We start from the raw sequence: 20,951 nt of genomic DNA on the forward strand, positions 1-20,951 counted from the left end.
CACCTCCCTACAGGATGCCGGACTCACCGCCAACCCCTCCAAGTGCCATCTCGGGCTGACCGAGGCCCAATATTTGGGCTATAGGATAGGCAGGGGTCTGCTCCGGCCGCAAGAGAAGAAAATCCAAAGCATCCTGCACTGGCCACGCCCCCGCACCAAGACTGACGTCCGAGCTTTCCTCGGTCTAGCAGGGTACTACCGCCGCTTTGTTCCACACTTTTCCACGACGGCCTCACCCCTAAGTGACCTCACCAAGAAGAACCAACCCGAGCAAGTCCGGTGGTCCCCGGAGGCCCAAGAAGCCTTCGAACACTTAAAAAGACACCTGACCTCTGAGCCCGTCCTGAGAAGTCCGGACTTCGACAAACCCTTCGTCCTCCAGACCGATGCATCCAACACAGGCCTCGGGGCGGTGCTCACGCAGGAAACCGAACAGGAAGAGCACCCCGTGCTCTATATCAGCCGCAAACTTAACCCTGCCGAACGCAATTATGCCACCGTAGAACGCGAAGCCTTGGCCATCAAGTGGGCTGTGGAGGAACTCAGGTACTATTTAACGGGTAGGCCCTTCACCCTTGTTACAGATCACGCCCCCTTAACATGGATGGCAAAGGCCAAAGACACCAACCCTCGCGTGACACGTTGGTTTCTGTCAATCCAGGACTTCGCGTTCCGGGTACGTCACCGAGCAGGCCGGCTGAACGCCAATGCAGACGCCCTCTCTCGCCGTCCGGACTCTGACTCGGGGACTGCGGGCTCCCCTGGTAGGTCTCTGAGGGGGGGGGTCTGTGGCAGGCGCAGCCTGACAGCCGCGCTGCCAAGCAGCCTGAAGAAGCCCCACCAGCGGAACACCGCTGTCCGCGGTGCTGAACGCTCCTCCTTGTTCAGCACCACTGTTGTGGAAAGCCGCTCGGACCGCGTGGCTAGGGGGCGGGGCACGACAATCACGCACGGCTGGCGGCCACTGAGGCACCCAGCTGAACCGCGGCTCCGGACACGAGGACGCCGTTATAAAAGGAGAAAGACAGAGGAGCTCGGGGTGGCCGGTTCTACCCCACCAGTTAACTAACCGTTGTTTCTCTTTTTTCCCTTTCTCTCTCTCTCTCGCTCTGTCTTTGACAGCGGACTGACGAGAAGCAGACGGCGCAGCGGAGGTCACACGCTTAGAGTGCTTTATCCTCGGCAGAAAGTTGACCTATCCCTGGCTTCAGCTACTGGCTTTCTCCCCAGTCTTCACTACGCCCACAAGACAGTAGCTGTACCCCCCCCACTAGATTTTTTTTTCCCTTTCTCTCTCTCTCTCTCTCTCTCTCTCTCTCTCTCCAGCCTCTCTGGAGCTACATTCCCCTGCCTGGCCAGGTGTGCTTAGTATTGTCGCACCCTGGCATTATTGATTTAGTTTGTTCCGGCCGATGGCCGTGTATTTCTGTTAAATCTCAATTTTTTTCCCAAATAAAATACCCCCTACGGGTGGGTTTTGTGAGACTGTCGTCTTTCCTCCCATTTTTTTTAAGGGTCTAGCGCCCCTGGCGCCACAGTTAAAATAAACAAAAGCTAAACTCCCCTTCTGATTTCTGTTTTTTTTTCATAATCTAATGCAGGAAAAAACATGAAATATAAAATGAGAAAACAAAAGTAAATAATTTATTTTCTTGAAAAATCCTTGTATAAGGAAAGTGCATTTAAGTATATTTTTTTCAAAGTATACTTAACATGGAAAAGTACATACTTTTAAAATAATACCTACTTAAATACATACCAAATGTACTGTTTTGAAACAACTTATGGCAACTTAAGTAAAGTGCACTTTTTCCACATTTTGTTACGTTACAGCTAGTGCTGGACGATATGGCCAAAATTTATATCACGATATATTCCTTAATTTCGGTCGATACGATATAATTTCGATATCTATATAAATACTTTGAAGGTCTTACTTTGAAGTCTTTAAAGCCTCCTCTCACAAAAACTGTATAATACTTTAGAAATAAAAAATGATCAGAATAAATCAATGCTCACTTTTATTTGCATTTAGCAAAATAAAAACATGACATCTGTCAAACACGAACCTATAACCTATATAGATATTACCAATATAAATAATTTTACATTACAACAGAGGCAGAGCTTCTTATTCTTTTGTAAACAAATTTAACAGATCAAAACAAAAGTGCTTCAACCAGGATAGGGAATACAAAAAGCCTTCATATATATAAAGGGAACATGATATCCCTGTCAAATAATCAAACTATAAATAACTTGGGCAAGCTGAACTATAAACAATTTGGAGCAAGCTGAAGTCTGAAGTTTATCAGACCTTTGAACGCCGAACCACTGAATTAGACCCGAATCCCTCAATTATTTATTCTGTTTAATCACTTGTGGAGACGTCAGGTACGCTCATTCTGCATCTAAAATGTCCTGCGCTAAAGCCAAGCGGGTTAGGATCGGTTCCAAACTTTTTCATTTACGAATGATGGAGGCCAACGTGCTCATTGGGACCTTTAAAGCAGCAGATTTTTTTCTGTATTCTTCCCCAGATTTGTGCCTTGAGACAATTTTGTCTCGGAGGTCTACAGACAATTCCTTTGACATCATGCTTGGTGTTTGCGCTCTGACATGCAGTCAACTGTGGGACCTTACATAGACAGGTTTGTGCCTTTCCAAATCATGTCCAATCAACTGGATTTACCACAGGTGCACTCCATTTAAGCTGTAGAAACATCTGAAGGATGACCACTGGAAACTTCATGGCGAAGGCTGTGAATACTTGTGAATAGGCTGTAAATGTGATTTCTTAGTTTTTTATTTTTAATACATTTTCAGAACTCTCAAGAAACCTTTTTTTACATGGTAATAATGGGGTATTTTGTGTAGATTTGTGAGAAAATAGATTAATTTAATACAATTTGGAATAAGGCTGTAACATAACAAAATGTGGAAAAAGTGAAGCGCTGTAAATACTTTCCTGATGCACTGTATTTCAATTGTAATTAAGCTATATTTAAACACAACATAAAAGCATCAAATTGTGCTTTTCTCGTATAACTTCTGCAAACTTAAGTAGATTTAAGTGAGTTTTTGAAACATCATTTTTAATACACTTGAAGTATATTGTAAATGTACTATAGCGTATTGATGCACACACTGTGTACACCTTAATGACACTGTAAAGGACTACACTAAAGCGGAAAGTAAATTGCTTAAATATACATTTTATGGAAATACAGAGAAAGTATATTTAATGTGTATTTTCATAAATTAAATGAAATAGAAAATGTTAGGAAACAACCGTCTGATCGCTGACTGTTTTCCTAGGTTCATTTTAGTCAGTGGGGCACCTGTTTTCTGTTGCCAACATAGCAATACAGTGTAACCAGTGTTAAGCTTTTCTCCAACTTGTATGCACACTGACACACTGCATGCTCCGTAAAATTTAGCTGCAATTCAAGAGTGCATGACTCCTCTAGTCAGCCTGAGTGACAGTGAAGTGACCCAACCATGCTCAAGAGTAACCTCAAGCAGCCTTGAATGAATTTTGCTTAAGACCGTATTCTTGCAGGCAATAGTTTCTGCAAGCGAGCCGGTCAGTTACATGTGCTGCTAAAAGTGGCAGTGTCCACTTATGAACAATTCCGATGAGCACAGGTTACAGTTGTGTGACTAAACCTATTTATCCTACTGTGCGTGCTTTGGATCCCAAGCAGAAGGCACTCCACGCTATTAAAAAAACGCTAATACAGAGTGTAGCTTAAGTCATCTCTCTGCCTTATAGAGCCTCAAGGGGATAATAAATCCCAAATAGTGCTAAGCCACAGAATCTTAAAAATCTCTTTTAGAATGTTTTTTTTATTTTATTTTTTTATCAAAGGCTATCAGACACACCCATGCACTTACATCTAGGGACAATTTAGCCAAGCCATATTCCAAATTCTAATAAATCATTTATAGTAATAATAGCTACTATTGCAATTTAGCAATCAAAATAATAGTATGGTGATTCAAACCAAGAAAAGGATCTTACTGTGGAAGATTCCCCTGGCTGAATTATTATTGTGACTTACCTGGTATATCAGTGACCCCTGAGCGGCTTCCCCTGCTGAAAAACACATCAATAGGGTTAATTAACTCTGTGCATTCAAAGATGAAAGATTAGAATTTAACAAAAACAATAAAGGGCTCTTTTCAAATCTGAACACACACACACACACACACACACACAAATAAGTATAAACAAATAATAAAAAAAACAAAAAAGATTTCAATTAAACAGTAACTCCAACATAACAAAATAACAAGAATTAATTAAATCTCATTTGAATTAATATTTTTTAATTGTTCCTTTAATCATTTATTTATATAACTGTCACAAAAAATAATTAACTTCCCAGCTAAAGACTTGATTAATTAGCCTGTTCTCAACTACAGCATTGATGGAGAGTCTGTGTGTGTGTGTGTGTGTGTGTGTGTGAGAGATAAAATGGACTTCAGGTCAGAGTCATATAACACAATAAAAGGTCGATAAAGCATGGCATCTTTCAGCATTTGTTACAGGCGATGTGGCCATCCTGCTCTTAAGCCCTTCCCCTGGGCTTAGTAAGCCCTTTCTGATTGACAGCCCCTTGGGAAAAGCAGTCAGCTGCAAGGCTGAAATTCATGGTTTCAAACACTAACCACTGCGTAGCGATGCATCTTTTTGTCATTTCAATTATAGATCCTTGTCTGATGGAAACCGAGCCAGTAAATAATCTCCACTGAGAGAGGGAGGGGAGGGGCATGCTTGCCATTTACTTCCTTTCACAGGACAGGGCCAACATGCTCTGGACAGAAACAACCAAAAAACCTAAACATTCTGCCTATAACTACTTTTGTTTTTTTTAAACCCACATTTTGTTTAACCTACATTATATAAAAGTGTGTCCTAGAACTGTACATTCAAGCCAAGAATTCAGTGTGAGTGGACCTGTATACAGCATGATTTTTGTGGCTGTACAAAGATACTGGAATCCAAAATGTTTTGACAGATTTAAAAAATCTTTAGGAAATACTACCACCAGACAAATGTATATACCAATTTAAATTTTCATAAGTGAGAGAGATAAAAAAAAAGTCAATAAGAAAAAAGTATTTTACACTGTGTTAACGCATATTTATTTTCTTAGACATCATGTTAACCCAATGCTTATGTTTTTTTTTATTGTGAGCAAACCGGGTTCTTTGATTGAAGAGTCTAATCAGGAGTGTACCCCCACACACATACCTTGCATGGAGCAGAATCATCCATTATTGTCACCAAAGCATTTGTGGTTCACAAATGAGATACCACATTCAACATTCATCCTCAAACAGCACACTTCTATCAAATGGTTAGATCAATACAGCGCTGACACTAAGTCACATTCAATCATTACGGATGCGGAGCCAAAAAACAGGACATCAGGAAGGAGAGGAAACTGAAGCTATAGATCAGCTTCAGCACTTACAAAAACAGAGGAGAACTGTAATTAAATATCTCAAAGAAGAGAAATTAACACTGCAATGACTCTCCCTATGGGATTTCTTTCACTGAGACAATGATAAATGGACTTCCCCCAGGAGAATACACACAGACTCTCTGCATTCACAGACTTCGATAATCACGAATGGAGTGCAAGGCACACCACCAGTGGTACTACATGCCTATGTTTTGATGTCCTTTTAAAGACCAATAGAATTAAGGTCAAAGTGACACGGACATTTATCATCTATAATGTGACATATTTCCAGGTGAACCAAGGCATTAACAGTTCTCCGAGTTAGGTGGCTCGGGCTTGTGAGCCGTGCGGCCGCTGAAACATGTGCCCCTGCTTTGTAGTAAATCCACCTTTTTCTGCTACTTTCAAGAGTTTGCTTCTTCTGCATTTGTGTTAGAATATCCTGTCAGTTTATATTAAATGATTTTTGGTCGTATCGTATTTAAAGTAACTGCAGTCTGAAGTAGCTACTGCTGTGGATAGTGATAATAAAGTAGCTAGCTATGCTAACCCAACAGGCTTTTTAACCGTATTTACAGCGATTTAGAGCAAATGTGGGAACACACATTTGTATGCTTCACTGAAGCTTTAGAACCGAGCCATTTCTAAGTTAGAATGTTTTGCACTCCATTGGCTTTTCCTCCATAGACTGGTTAAAACAGTCGTATGAGTGTTTGGATGGATGGTTTAAATCAGTTCAACAAACCTTGTTACCTTGTATTTCCTCTTATAATCAAATTATTAATAAAGGTCTGACTCCTGTTCCTGAGAGTCAGACAGCTTTAGCCAAAAATCTCAGTAATTCAAGGAATGTGTTGCTTAATATATCAAAATCGGAACTCCCTATTCCCCATGTGTGGAGGTGATTACTGGGAGATCACTAGAGGTGCATCGCAGACGAACAGACGATTCCACATTCTATTACTATGAAATCTCACAAAGTTGCTGTTTGAACACTGGGATTCTGATAGTGCAGGATGGAAAACTAGCTTGAGCATGTCAATCTTTTTAGTCTAAAGCCAATCACACAAACATTTTTTAACAGCCAGAATAGCTGTCCATCATTTTTTGATGTAGCCTACTAAATGTGTCTGTTGTTTCTCTTGGCTGGTGGGAGTGTAAAAAAATGAAACAGCTAAAAAATTCTACAATGGATAAAACTTGGCAGAAGAGCCACTGGCATTTACATATATTCACACAATCAAAATATTTTTTTAATTTTCAAAGAGTCGAAGGGCTAAAGAAATGGCAATGATATGACTAATGTTATTTTAAGTGTTACATATAGCTCAATAGCTTATTTTTCAACATGAAAGGTCATTAAGTGCATTATTTTATTTTATAATCACAGCCAATAAGTAAACAATATTGATAGTGTGTGTAAGCAGTGCACTACCATGTTGTTCAATTTATTTTCTGATTTACAAACATTTCTTATAAATCTTATCAAACCCTGTATGTGTGAACATGTCTTTATGTCCTTTCCATTCTCACATTTGATTAGGACATGTCAAGAAAATATATATAAAAAAATTCCTTTCTACCCAGCAGGAACATATTGGTACTGCTCTCATTTAAACAGTGAGACAGCAACTTCTTGCCAGAGCCCATCACTTTGCTGCCCTCTTTTGGCAGAACTAGTATTCAACAGAAAACCAAGATAAAAGTCGAGGAACAGGCTCTCACAGGTTTCGTTTGGTCGCATATTGCAGTTTGTCGTTAGAGCTACCTTTATGATAACAGTTTCAAAAAATACAAAACTGTCATTTCACCCGTGTGGAGAGTGTGAAGTGTAGAGAATACAGTATAGAGTGTATACTTGTACATTAGCTACAAGGTAGGGGGCAACGTATGTACGCTCAACACCTACCTATAATTGGAGTTTGGGCCTTAAGGGCTTCTGGGTGCGGTAGACTAAATACAGCAATAGTTCCGTTAGAAAAAGCTACAGCTATAAGTCCTAGTCGAGGCAAGTGTGGTTCCTGTGAAAAAAAAACAAACATTACAGTTATTTAATAAAACTTGAGATATTTACATATACACTTATACACATCTTACGCCTATAGGTTTATTAACAACACTGTGTTATATAAGTTATAACCAGACATGTTATGCTTCATAAGTTCTGTTCACAATCCTGTCAGAAGTTCTTCATAATAGAAAGCTGTCTTGGAAACTTTCATAGACAGTGACTGTCACTGGATTTGAACTGGATCATTTACCTTCCTGCTAGTACTAGGCAGTTCCCAGGCCCCTGCTGGACACCACTTCAAGTCCCAAATGCAGCCATCATCCAGCGCCAAGGCGTAGGCCAGGCTAGGAGAAGATGACGGTCTGGATTTTTTTTTTTTTTTTTATGAAAAAGGAAAAAAGAAAAAAAAAAGCCCATAAATAGGGAGGCAAAAGCAATTTTGAAGGTGGCTAATGTATAAAGAAAAACAAGGACACTGGTTTGAGTGAATCTTTAAACCAACAGAACATTTACACACCCACACAGCCAAGAGACTGTTGGTTGAACTAGATGCAGAAGTTGGCTACCTATTAAGTGACTGCTTTACAGTAATACAACTAAGAAGCAGTAAAAATACTGAACCAATTGAAGTGAAAAATTTACATTAACAACTTTAGGTTTGTCACAATGTATTAGCCTGACATGCACACTCTTTACATTCTTTCACACACAATTATACTACTGGGAGAAATGAGTATGATGAGCATACTAAAAATGCTCAATGAACTTGAACAAAAGAGAATTTTAAAAGCCACTAAACAGAGAATTTACTAAGAGGATAACACTATGTTTTGGTCAGTGTAAGCAGTAACCAGATCTTCCCTTCCTTCTTTAAACTCGACGGGACGCTGGAATGCACAGCAGATACACTGCACCATGCTGTTTAGCACATAGAATAACAGATATTCAACAAGCTATACTACAGCTTTACAATAAGAACATAAGCAATGAATTTGTTTTTGCAGTCTTCACAACTAGGATAAATTTGGTAGTAAATACTCTTTAAATCAAAAGCAAAATACATAACATGGATTACTAAAAGTTGTACGTAAAAATGGTGGTGGGTGATACAGGGAGAAGGGCACATAGTTTTATTATCGCTTAAGCCTGCTCAGATTCCGCAGCAAGGGCCAGTTAATGCTATGGGCACAAGTTGTTATGTCTTTGCTCACAGTTTGACATTGACACCCAGCTGATGGCCCTTCAAGTGCTGTGTCTTTGGTATCGTGGGGGTGCATCAAATACTCCTTGCGCAGCTCCAACGGCGCAAAGGACAAGTTTTAATTCTGTTAATTATTCATGGGTGTGTTTTGGGTGTAACATTTGTGCGTTACACTGTGAAGATACACCAACAGTTTATATAAGAGTAATGTTAACACTAAATATTAATCAAGCAATCAACCATTATTTACACTGGAGGTGGACCCTCATTTACAATGTTGCTGAGCATTTACAGTTTAAAAGGGATTAAAATTATTTAAAAATAAAGAAACTGACATTTACTATAGATGAATAAAATATATACATAAAAAGGACATTTTAAAAAGATCACAAAAATTGATACATAAAAATATCTATCTATCTATATATATAATATATATATATATATATATTAATAGGATATTTAATTTTATATATATATATATATATATATATATATATATATATATAAATATATAATTCTTATTATTCAACCCCACCCCACGTGGGGATCGAACCCGGGCTGTCGCGGTCACGGCCCAACGCTCTAACCGCTGCACCAGCGAGCGGATTGGGACGCGGCCGCTTTAATTACCCCTTAGAACAGACGCCGAAAGGGGCGGAGCAACCGAAACGGGCGGAGAACAAAACGTGACGGGATGTCCTTGGCCGACAACCAGACGCGTTGACCGACGTGATAAGAGGGGGCGGGTCGCCGCCTCCTGTCTGCGTGGTGCTTCTGGGCCACCCTGGCAGACAAGAGGGCAGCCCGGGCCTTCCTCCAGGCTCGACGGCAACGGCGGACTGTCTGGTCGGCCGAGGAGACCCCCGTGACCGTCTCCTGTCCCGGGAAAGCAGGTGGAACATACCCAAACTGGCACTCAAAGGGAGACATCCCCAGAGATGAGTGCCAGAGAGTGTTATGGGCATACTCCGCCCAATTTAGCTGCTCAGACCAGGTGGACGGAGCCGAAGAGACCAGGCAGCGGAGGGTCCGTTCTAGGTCCTGGTTGACCCTCTCTGTCTGGCCGTTGGACTGGGGATGAAACCCGGAGGATAAGCTGACTTCTGCCCCCAGCAAACGGCAGAAGGCACCCCAGAACCGACTGGTGAAGTGTGCTCCTAGGTCTGACACAATGTGGATACGGACCACCTGGTCGAGCACCACCTCGGCTGTCCCCTGTGCGCTAGGGAGCTTGGGCAAGGCTACAAAGCATGCAGCCTTGGAAAACCTGTCCACTATGACTAATATCACAGTGTTGCCCCGAGATGGGGGCAGTACCGTGATAAAGTCTAGGGACAGGTGGGACCAGGGACGCAAGGGGACTGCCAGAGGGTGCAGCAGACCCGTGGGTTTGGTTCTGGGGTCCTTGTTTGGCGCGCATGTCGCACAGGCGGTCACGTGTTTGCACACGTCCTGTTCCATGCGGGGCCACCAGAACTGACGCCGCAAAAGATTGAGCGTACGTGTGACCCCTGGATGCGCAGCCTGGGGTGAAGAATGCCCCCAGGTGAGCACCCGTCCCCTGAGGGATGCAGGTACAAACTCCCGGCCAGGAGGTCCATCTCCCGGACCTGGATCAGTCTCTTGGGCATGCCTCACGGCATCCAAGAGACCCCACCGAAGGGGTGCCAGGATCCTGGCTGGAGGCACAATGGTGGGGGGACTGCCCGGAAGAGGGAGGGGCTCCCACTGGCGAGAGAGGGCATATGGTTTGACGTTCTTCGACCCGGGACGGCATGACAAAGTAAAGTCAAACCGGGTGAAGAACAATCCCCATCTGGCCTGGCGTGGGTTCAGGCGCTTGGCCGGCTGAATGTATGCCAGATTTTTGTGGTCCGTCCAGACCAGAAAGGGGTGTTCTGCCCCCTCAAGCCAGTGCCTCCACTCCTGCAGGGCAAGTTTCACCGCCAGGAGTTCCCGATCTCCTATGTCGTACCTCTGCTCCGCAGGGGTTAGACGGTGTGAGTAGTAGGCGCATGGGTGCAGTCGGCCATCCGGTCCTGCCCGCTGGGACAAGACCGCACCCACGCCTACTTCAGAGGCGTCCACCTCCACGACAAACGGGAATCCGGGTTCAGGCAGTCGAAGAACAGGAGCTCTGGTCAACAGATGCTTGATAGCATCAAACGCTTCCTGGGCTTCTGTGGACCAGCTGAACAGCCCTGACGTCTTCCTCATCAGAGCGGTTAGCGGGGCAGCCACAGTGCTAAAATTCCTCACAAACCTTCGGAAGAAGTTAGCAAAGCCCAGGAAGCGCTGGACCAGGCGCACAGATGTGGGCTGGGGCCAGTTCTCAACTGCCTTGACCTTGGTGGGGTCCATGCGCAGAGTGTTATGGGACACAACAAAGCCCAGAAACGAGATGGTCTGTGCATGGAACTCGGACTTCTGCAGTTTGACGTAGAGGTGGTTCTCCAGAAGTAGTTGGAGAACCCGTCGGACATGGGTAACGTGTTTGTCCACCGAGCGACTGAATATCGTCCAAGTAGACGAACACGTACCGTTCCAACGCCTCCCGGAGCACCTCATTGATATACCCCTGGAAGACAGAGGGGGCGTTCATCAACCCGAACGGCATCACCAGGTACTCATAGTGCCCAGACGGGGGTAACGTTTTTTACCGTGATTTTGTTGAGACCCCTGTAATCTATGCAGGGCCTCAACCCGCCATCCTTCTTGCCCACAAAAAAGAACCCGACGCCGGCTGGGGAGGAAGAAGGTCGGATAAATCCCAAGGCAAGGACCTCCTGGATGTACTCCTCCATCGCCCGGCGCTCAGGGCCTGAGAGAGAGAACAACCTTCCCCTGGGGGGACTAGTTCCCGGGAGAAGGTCAATAGCCGTGTCGCAGGGGCGACAGGCTGACCCCCATGTTACCACCGAATGGGACAGCCAGTTAACATGGGGGTTATGTCTCTGGAGCCAAGGAAAGCCCAAGATCAGCTGCAAGTCAGGAGCACTGATAACATACAGTGTGATCTGCTCAGAGTGTGACCCGACTCGCAGCATGACAGGGCATGTTTGGTGGGTTACCTCCCCTGACTCCAGGGAGCGCCCGTCGATCGCCGCCATTGGTAAGGGCTTCCCTAGGGGTACTAGTGGCAAGGCGAGCCTTCTTGCCAAGGTGGCATCCAGAAAGTTGCCTGCCGCTCCTGAATCAAGGAAGGCAGGGAGGCGGACCACAGAATGCCCCTCCCGTAGTGCGAGGGGACCCTGGCCGGTCTGTCAGGGGGCCCTCTTACCCTAACGGACGTTGGGGTTTAACGCCAGCTCGGGACAGGTGGCACACTGGTGCCCTGGAGCCCCACAGTCTTGACGGGGAAGGCGAGTGTGCCCCAACTGCATGGGCTGGACCCCGTGGTCAGGTGGGCCCACTACCCGAGAATTGGCCACGAGGCCCCCGGGGGGTGGTACCTGAGCCCCGCACCTTGCGCCTCTCCCTCAAGCGGTTGTCCAGCCTCTGGGTGAGCTCAATGAGGTCGTCGTGGAGGATCACGATGAGCAAGCTCATCCTTGAGTTCCTCAATGAGCCCGTGGTGGAACGCGCTTGCCAGAGCGCTGGGGTTCCACCCGCTTTCAGCCGAGAGCATGCGAAACTCTATGGCGTACTCCGACACCGACCTCCTACCCTGCCGTAGGTTCCTCGGACTGAAAGGTCGAACGTCCGCATGAGGGCTGGTGCGATCAGTTCAGCGGTAGCGCAGATGTCCGGTTGGTGTTCCCACACCGGGGTGGCCCACGCCAACACCCTTCCAGAGAGGAGGGAGACGATGTACGCCACTTTAGCACGCTCCAACTGGAAGCGGGACGGCTGAAGCTCAAATGCAAGGGAGCACTGCAGTAGAAACCCCCTGCAGCCTCCCGGCTCAACCTCGTACCGCACCGGGGGCGGTAGTGGGGGCTCCACTCGAGGCCCCACAGAGGGTGCGGCAGCGGCCGGGTGTTCAAAATGAGGGGACTCAGGCCCAGGCTGGGCTGGCTGTGCGGGCGGGGGTGGATTCGGGGCAAGCACAGCCGTCAGGCCCTGCAGCTGGGCCAAGATCTGCTGCAGGACCTGCTCATGTCGCCCAATGACAGCCCCCTGGTTGCCCAGGGCGAGCTTAACCTGCTCGAGATCCGACTGCTCTGCTGGATCCATGGTTGGGCTGGATGTTTCTGTAATATATATTAATAGGATCGCGAGGAGCCAAATAAAGAGAGCAGCCACGTCAGCACGCTGCCGCTGCTACACTTACACACACACAGACTTGAGGGGAGGAGAGCACACTGCTCTAGCCTCACCAGACTCGAAAGAGAGAAAAGGGAAATTAAAGAGGAGATGAGGAGACAGCGGTGCTGCTCGCCGTCGCTCACAGAAAGATTGGTAGCGGCATTTGCCGTAGATAGTAAAGAGAAAAGAGCCGAGGCTCACTCGAAAAACGGGCATAGATTCGCTCTCACGAGCTTCAAAGATCCAGCGCTGAGTGGCTAGTTGGCGTTGCTTATAAAGTGTTCAAAGCAGGTGTCAGTAATTAGCCAAATTAACCCTCGGCGCTGGCCTGGCGCACCCTCCGATGCCCCGGAGGAAGCCTCGGTTGGCCACTAGCCCTTACATACATATATATATATACATATATATATATATATATATATGTATATATATATATATATACACACACTCACACACTCATGAGTTAAAGTGAGAAACTGATGAGAAAGTGCTGTAAGGAACTTTTGGGTTCATAGATTCACTTATTTTCTTGTTATAATTTCGCTACATCTTTTTCCTTTCTGACCTGTTCCTGCTTTAACACTAGCTATGTGTTTCCCACTGTGGGACTAAACAGATGATCTAATCTTAATGAGTGATTTCTGTATCAGTTCTGTTTTAGTGCACAGAGTTAGTTAAACACACCATCAGCTCATGAAATAACATCAGCATTAAAACGCGGATCTGTGCACGGAGCCCCGTAAGTACAGACAGTTTAGGCGAGTCTGTCCTCCCGGGTTTTGTATCTGCTCGCTGCTGCAGACGAGACAGGTTCTGATTGGTTGACTACCCCGCTTGTCCCGCCTCTCCATCTCCACTAAAGTAGTAGTGATTGGATCTCTTCCTAACTGGTCCCTACCTTTCACAAAACCAAATCAGTTCTGATTGGATGTCATCCCTGCCAAACATTTTCGTCAATTTGTTTTTATTCGTTGACGAAAATGTCAGTTAATTTCGTCACGTTTTAATTTTTTTATGCTGTTTTTATTTAGTTTTTTATTTAGCTATTCGTTTTCTTTTTTTTTTAAAACTTTGTTGACGAAAACTAAGACAAATATTTTTCGTCAGCGAAATTAACACTGGTTCAGACAAATCTAGAATTATGTTGAGGAACAAAAGGCATTAATATCAGTCTATCATTATTATTATTTGAATGCCACAGACTATTTGAGTAATGCTGCTAACCATTTGCATCCATTCATGGGCACAATTTTCTCTTCTAATAATGTCTACTCCCAGCATGCAAATTCACTGTGTCACACAGCAAACATCTTAAACATGACAAAAAGTTAAGCTTCCTTTAGCTGCCATTCCAGTCACTAAAACTTAGCTGACAACCCCATCAACATAAGAATAGCAACTAGCAGGACTACTCACCTACTTACTTGTAGCCTGCCCAGGTCCCACAGTTGGAGCAGAGCATGCTCGGTGTAGAGCATATTTATTTTGTGACGGTCATCCATGCCTCTATTGCAGGAGAGCGCAACATACTGTGTTTCTGCAGCACCTTCAGGACAAGGACACCACTCCATGGCCCAAACAGGGCCTCCAACAAAGAACAGAGAGTCCCACCTTTCCATATGAGGAGGCAATGATCCAAATCTGAAATGTACCACAGTTACTAAAATAGGTACCATAAATGTTTACATTACAGGAACAAAATGATCCATAAAAAATATATAAATTAAATACGCCCCTTAATATATCATTCTAATACATGCAAAACACACCTGCACAGTCTGAATAACTAAAATAGTACTGCCTTATCACTGTTTTAGAACTGAAACAAACTTGGTGATGGGTTTTAGCGTATTACATGCTAAGAACCTATAATTTACCTTTTATTAAAAATACTAGCTCTGTGTGTTAGTTAAGGGAACAATCAATACTGAATAAGAACGTGTGTGTGAAATTTCCACTAGGGAATGGGGGTGCAGGGCAGTCAGTTGTATACAGATTGAGCACAAAGTGGAAAAATATGCTAGCAAAGAATGTACCTTCAGGTGTCTGAGGCCGGTTTTGCATTGGATTCTGCCGAGGCAGTAAACAGCTGTGAGCAATCTGCTCATCCACTATGACTGATATCCCTTTACATTAGCTTGTTATAGCATGACAGCATTAACAAGCATAGTCCACACCACTTTACATTTACATTTAAGGTATTTAACAGACACCCTTATCCAGACAGACTTAAAAGTGCTTAGTTGATTACGAAAATAAATCCATAGCTAGTTTGTAGAGATTAGGATCAAGAGACAGTTCAAGCTTTGCTTATGTTTATACCACTAGGAGATTTTGTTTTTTAAGATTAGTTTAGAACAGGGGTGTCAAACTCATTTTGGCCGAGGGCCACATTGGCATATTGGCTGTCCTCTGAGGGCCAGATGTAACTTATAAATGTAATAAAATGTAACCAAATGTAATATAAAATGAATGTAATTACTCCTTAATGTTAAATAACTCTCAATATATTATTTATTCAATCAAATATTACAGTTGCATGGAAAAAATGTTTGCTTGTTGCTCTATTAACATAAATCCTTTTAATTTGTCATGTTATGAAATCCAAAAACTCCATCAATCAAGAACCAAACTATTCAAGTGAATAGAAATGACATAAAATACAAGTTATATTAACTTTGATCAAAACGTTTGATACTGAAATAAGGCTTAATAAATATAAAATCAAAAATTGTGAGCTGTTAAGAACATGTGACAGATTTAGCATTTCCTCAGATTTAGCAGTTCCTCATCCAACCACTAGTCGGAGCTGCAGCAGCAGCAGCACAAGCCCGCAGTCTTTACTGAGTCAGAGCTACAGCCCAGCCACGGGCTACAGGGCTCAGCTGAGCCAGTCTGGAGCGTTTTTACAGTTTTTAAAGTTCTTCTGTGTAGGAAATAAAGGTTTTAACCGCACTAACCGGATAATACAGCTCTCTACAGTTAATCTTTCAGCCCAAGCAGCGAACAGCAGCAGTTTAGGGCAGCCGTCACGGAGTCACTGCTCGGATTACATTATAAACAGGTCAGTTAGCGTGCTGCTAACCTCAGGATGTTTATAACTACGGAGTTTAGTGGACACACCACGGCTGCAAGGTTAGACTGCTGAAGGCTACTGAAGACTATTAAAGGCTATTGGAGGTTATTAAAAGGGTTATTGGGGGCAGAAATCAGTAAAGGCTGGTTAGATAAGTGATTCACGTCCTCGTCCTTTGCTGAGGTGAAACTGTGATTAGCGCTGTCACAGTGATGTTTATTAACGTCATTAAAACAGATTTTGTCAGGTATTGTCTTATAAATATTCACACATAACTCATATCTCTTCTAAAAAGCGTTTATTGTGGTCAGTAACACTTCGTAACACAAAAGGCATACCGGTCTTTCGCCTTGAAGCACAGCCGTCCGTCTGCATCAACTTCTCTTTTTCTGGACATTATGGGATAAACATTTGTATGTCTCAATTACTCTTGCGAAGTTACGCCTTCCCTCCGGCAGGGTTTCCACATCAATAACTACACTGCCGTGTAGTGGCAGTAAGCCGTAACTTCACGGGTAATACAATTGACAAGCATTGTGGGAAATGTAGTTTTTGGTCAAAGAACACTTCTGACCTATTTATTATAGACACTAAGATCTTACAAGCTCTCGCGGGCCACATAAAAAGACGTGGCGGCCACATCTGGCCCGCGGGCCTTGTGTTTGACATATGTGGTTTAGAAACTCTTAAAAAAGATGAGTCTTTAGTCTGTGTTTGAGTGAATCTGCTGTTCTGACACCCAGTGAAAGTTCCCCAAAAGTGGGTTGTGGACACGTTCTGAACAGGTCGCGGACAGCATTTAAAAATAAATACATAAAAAAAATATATATATATTAATAATAATTTATGCTCTGATTTTGTAATCATCTTTTATATTGGGGAAAAAAGAGACAAAGCGTTTCTTTTTAATTTAATCTGAATGCAGAGAAATGCAGAAAAAGAAATATCACATTTTGTGGTCTTATTTATTTTGTGCAGTTTTGATATTTAATTTTATTGTAGTAACTTTATGTAGTTGTCATGTTCTTCCTCTCTTAAATTTACTTTGCATGCATATGTATTTTTAAATGGGTTTTTAAAGCCTATTTTTCAAAAAGAATTCAATGAATGACGGTTGCGACTTAATAACTATTAGAAAATGTGTGTTACACCACGTTGGTCCTAAGACAGGGAAGAGTTAGGTTGTTGGTTTTCTGGGGATCTTCATGGATGGTGGGTCGAGCCAAGCTGTACTAGAAGCTTAAGAAGTGAGACTGTGGTGAAGACCTGTAGTTCCTGAGATAAACAGTAGCACAGTCTTGCTTGTCAAGGTACTTAAGCCGATTATTTTAAATACTAGCTGCCTAGATATCCCTGGCACGAATCTAGATGACCCATTATGTTACCCATAATGTTGTGTGCATTGCAATATTTTGAGCAAAACTGTGCTCTTACTCTGCTAATTGAACCTTCACACTATTTTTTTATGTATATTCTTTTATTTTTGTACCTGTGTGTACACTATTTCGTTTTGATATTTTTGAATTTGTTATATTATCGTTATATTCGTTATTATTTCCTTTAGCATTTTGAGCTTAGTTTAGTTGGTTATTTTCCTATTTCATATCTTTTTTTATCATATCTGTTTTTATTAAATGCTGTTATTAGCTTATTAGCTTCTAGCTTGTTGCTGCCTTCTATCTTATTTAGCATACAGAACTACTCACTGGCCAGACAGACACTGTGTGATTTTTTAACCGGTGCAGAGAGCTCATTTGCATGTTTGAATGGTTTTCCGGTAGGAAGCTTTAAAAGCGCGGATGAGCTCGCATTCAGGCTCGCCTTCAGGCAGACAATCTAAACTCTAGTATGCAGAACTATATTATTATTGTTATTAATTTTTCATTCTTTTAAATAGCAGGATACTTTGATTTTTATTTCTCTGCCCGGACCCGAACCGGCCCGAGGAAAGTAATGAAAAATCTCGGTCGAGTCCAGGCTCCAGGAAATAGTTAATTTTTTTAACACTATTTTTAATTTATATGAAGCTATGGCCTGATAATCACCATATAGCTAAGTAACAAAGTATTATTGTTAACGAAAACAAATGAAATAACGAAAGCTGAAAGTTCTCATTCACGGAGACTGAAACTAATAAAAACGGTAATTAAAAGAAAAAACTAAAACGAACTGAAATTACAGACTGAATACCCTCATTTTTGTGTTTGTTAATTTATTTATAAGCGCTGTTTCCACTACAGCAGTTTAACAGCGGGTGGTGTTGTGCCTTTTCTGCTCCCAAAGGGGAGCCGGTGTCGTGCGGGGGTCAGATTTCGGCAACACGCTGCAGCGCGCAGAGCGCCTCGCAGTCCGCGGAATTACTTATATTTACAGAGCTCGAGCTAATGACAGAAAACCCTGAGGAAACTGCAGAATTCTGTATGGTATTATTATGAGCGTGAGGGAGATAAAAAAAAAAACCTGTTTTGTAGAGAAACAGGAGATGAGAAGAAGCAGCTGGAACTTTACCTGTGAGTAACTCACCAGAACACCCCACGCTGCAGGATAAACTGATAAATCTGATCATTTCGGTGGTTGGTTGGTTGTTGGGGTTTTATTGCTACTCCAGCACAAATGTGGCTATTTGTGGATAATTTCGGTGAAAATTAGTGAAACCTGTAGAGTTTATTGAGTTTTTGCTGTATGATCTCCTCAGTGAGAATCCCCACCCCATAACCAATCAGTGGTTTACTGCTCACTGCTCTTTCATTGTGGATGGGCAGAATGTGTTAAATGTCCCGTTTTTCAAAGTACAGATTTGGCACGTCACGTGGTTAATATACCAACGTGTAAAGGCCAAAAGTTTGGACACATCTGCTCATTCAATGCGTTTTCTTTACTTTAATGACTATTTACATTGTAGATTCTTACTAAAGGCATCAAAACTATAAATGAACACATGTGGATTTCTGTACTTAACAAAAAAAAGATCCTGGCCTCCACAGTCAGTCAATCCAGATGGTTTGAGGTGAGATATATATATATATATATATATATATATATATATATATATATATATATATATATATAGAGAGAGAGAGAGAGAGAGAGAGAGAACGAAAGAGGGAGAAACAGAATAATTACAAAAGGTTTCTACAGTAAGATCACATTACCTTTTCATCCTGTGCAGAGAATGTTGTTCTTTGATTCCCTCGCGAGACAATTTAAAAGCTGCTGAATGTTCCTCCTCAGGTAAATATTTTTCCACCTCACTGTTAAGTTAAATAGACACATTGATCATTGTACATACAGACTGCCAAACTAGCAAAGCCCTAAATCAAACATGATAATAAACTGGCACCTGATGTGTTTAGACATGATGCACTGTAGACAAAGTGAAGACACCAGCACATATGAGCAGGCTACTACAAGCCATACCTGCCAGATTGCTTCAATTTGTTCAATAAATGTAAACATATATAAGTATAAAACCTGTATTATTATGAATTGCATAATATGTTTATTAAACCTCAACAAGTCAACCTCCATTTAGAGAAAGAATCTGCCTGGCTCATCAATAACTGCCATAACTGTATCTCCTCCTTTAGCCTGTTGTCTTAAAATTATAATACTGACAGGCATTTTTAGGATAAAATTAATCTGGTTCTTTCTTCTTTAGTTTTGCTTGTATAGCTTATTCCCAAAGACAACCAAGTGACATGTTTTTTAGATACAGATTTAAAAGTAATATTTTAGTTACTGTAGCTGTAGTGACTTCCCACATTTAATTTTTGTTCATGTACTCAAGTTAAACTTGACTAAAGCAGAACAATCACTCTTAGGTAATACCTGGTAGACAGTAGATGCCAGTCACTAACTGAAGGGATCCACTCAGGAAATATCCAGGAGGAGCAATGTTCTTGACGACTAACAAAAAAGAAAGCCAGACAAAAAAACAGAAGATCGGTAGATTAGTCTGATAATAAATAGGTTAGATGATGATGACCTGGGCCCACGATCAACCTTCTAACTCTCATTAGAAAATACCTGGTCCAAATAGATCAGAAGAAAATATCTCACAATTTTATGGTGCTTCTAAAGGACTCCCACAGAGGCTGCATGGTAGAGCTGGACAGTCCATTACATCCAGAAAGTTTATGTTTATATGATGTCTTCTGTAAAGGAAACAGAAACCTTTTTTACGTTCTTCATGCTCTCCTTTAGTGCAATGAAATTTCACATGCCTTACACTTAATCATGACTATACATTTCCTTAAAGGGGACATTAAACATTTCAGTTTGTACAAGTTTTCTAAGGGATTAAATATAATGGAATTTATTTGGGGGGGAATTTTTAATATAAAATGTTTACACACTAAATTATAATATATATTTTTTTGTTACGTTTCAGCTAGGGCGCCGCCATGTTGCCCGTGCAGCACTGGTGACGTCACGAGGTTGGTTGGTTTAAAATCGCAGGCACATAGCTAGAGGAAAAGAGCTTATTGTTTGTGGAGATTATGGATGAAGACGAAGCTGAACTAGGCTAACATAGAGCATTTACTCAGAGATCTTTCCTCTATAAACCTGAGCAGAACATTTCAGATGCTTTTCTGAGAGAGAGACGTTTTGGAGGTGTTTATTCTCTCTCTCTACGTGGAGCCGTGCAGAACCCTGCAGCGCGACCACAGCAGGTACTGCCATCCAGTAAACCAGCTAGTTTATATACATTTATCTATTTAACATGTAAAGTCCAGAGTTCATGAATGAATGAAACGTACATGATTTAAGTGGATATTGAAACACCCAGGCCCTGTTTGGTTGATAAACCGTTCAGTTTGGAAGTTAGGAAGCTTACTGGGTAGCTAGCTTCATCTAGTTAGCGTTAGTTAGTTAGCTAGCGTTGGCTAGCTATGGTAAGATAGCTAGAAAAGTAGCTAACGCTAGCTATGTTATCTT

At 42.5% G+C, this 20,951-nt stretch overlaps 1 protein-coding gene across 2 annotated transcripts in view; it reads right to left on the bottom strand.

Annotated features, from left to right (window-relative positions):
• gtf3c2 (general transcription factor IIIC, polypeptide 2, beta) overlaps window positions 1–20,951 on the bottom strand; it is a 55,903-nt gene that overhangs the window by 28,636 nt on the left and 6,316 nt on the right. For both annotated transcript variants that reach the window (XM_049480431.1, XM_049480429.1), the window contains 7 exons: window positions 20,073–20,167; window positions 19,842–19,919; window positions 19,166–19,264; window positions 14,354–14,578; window positions 7,736–7,847; window positions 7,384–7,495; window positions 4,065–4,099 (listed from right to left, as the gene is read on the bottom strand). In XM_049480431.1, the coding sequence (XP_049336388.1) occupies window positions 4,065–4,099; window positions 7,384–7,495; window positions 7,736–7,847; window positions 14,354–14,578; window positions 19,166–19,264; window positions 19,842–19,919; window positions 20,073–20,167 (756 nt within the window). The remainder of the gene's footprint in view (window positions 1–4,064; window positions 4,100–7,383; window positions 7,496–7,735; window positions 7,848–14,353; window positions 14,579–19,165; window positions 19,265–19,841; window positions 19,920–20,072; window positions 20,168–20,951) is intronic.

Source organism: Astyanax mexicanus, chromosome 1 (genome assembly GCF_023375975.1).
Source record: "Astyanax mexicanus isolate ESR-SI-001 chromosome 1, AstMex3_surface, whole genome shotgun sequence".
NCBI lineage: Eukaryota > Metazoa > Chordata > Actinopteri > Characiformes > Acestrorhamphidae > Astyanax > Astyanax mexicanus.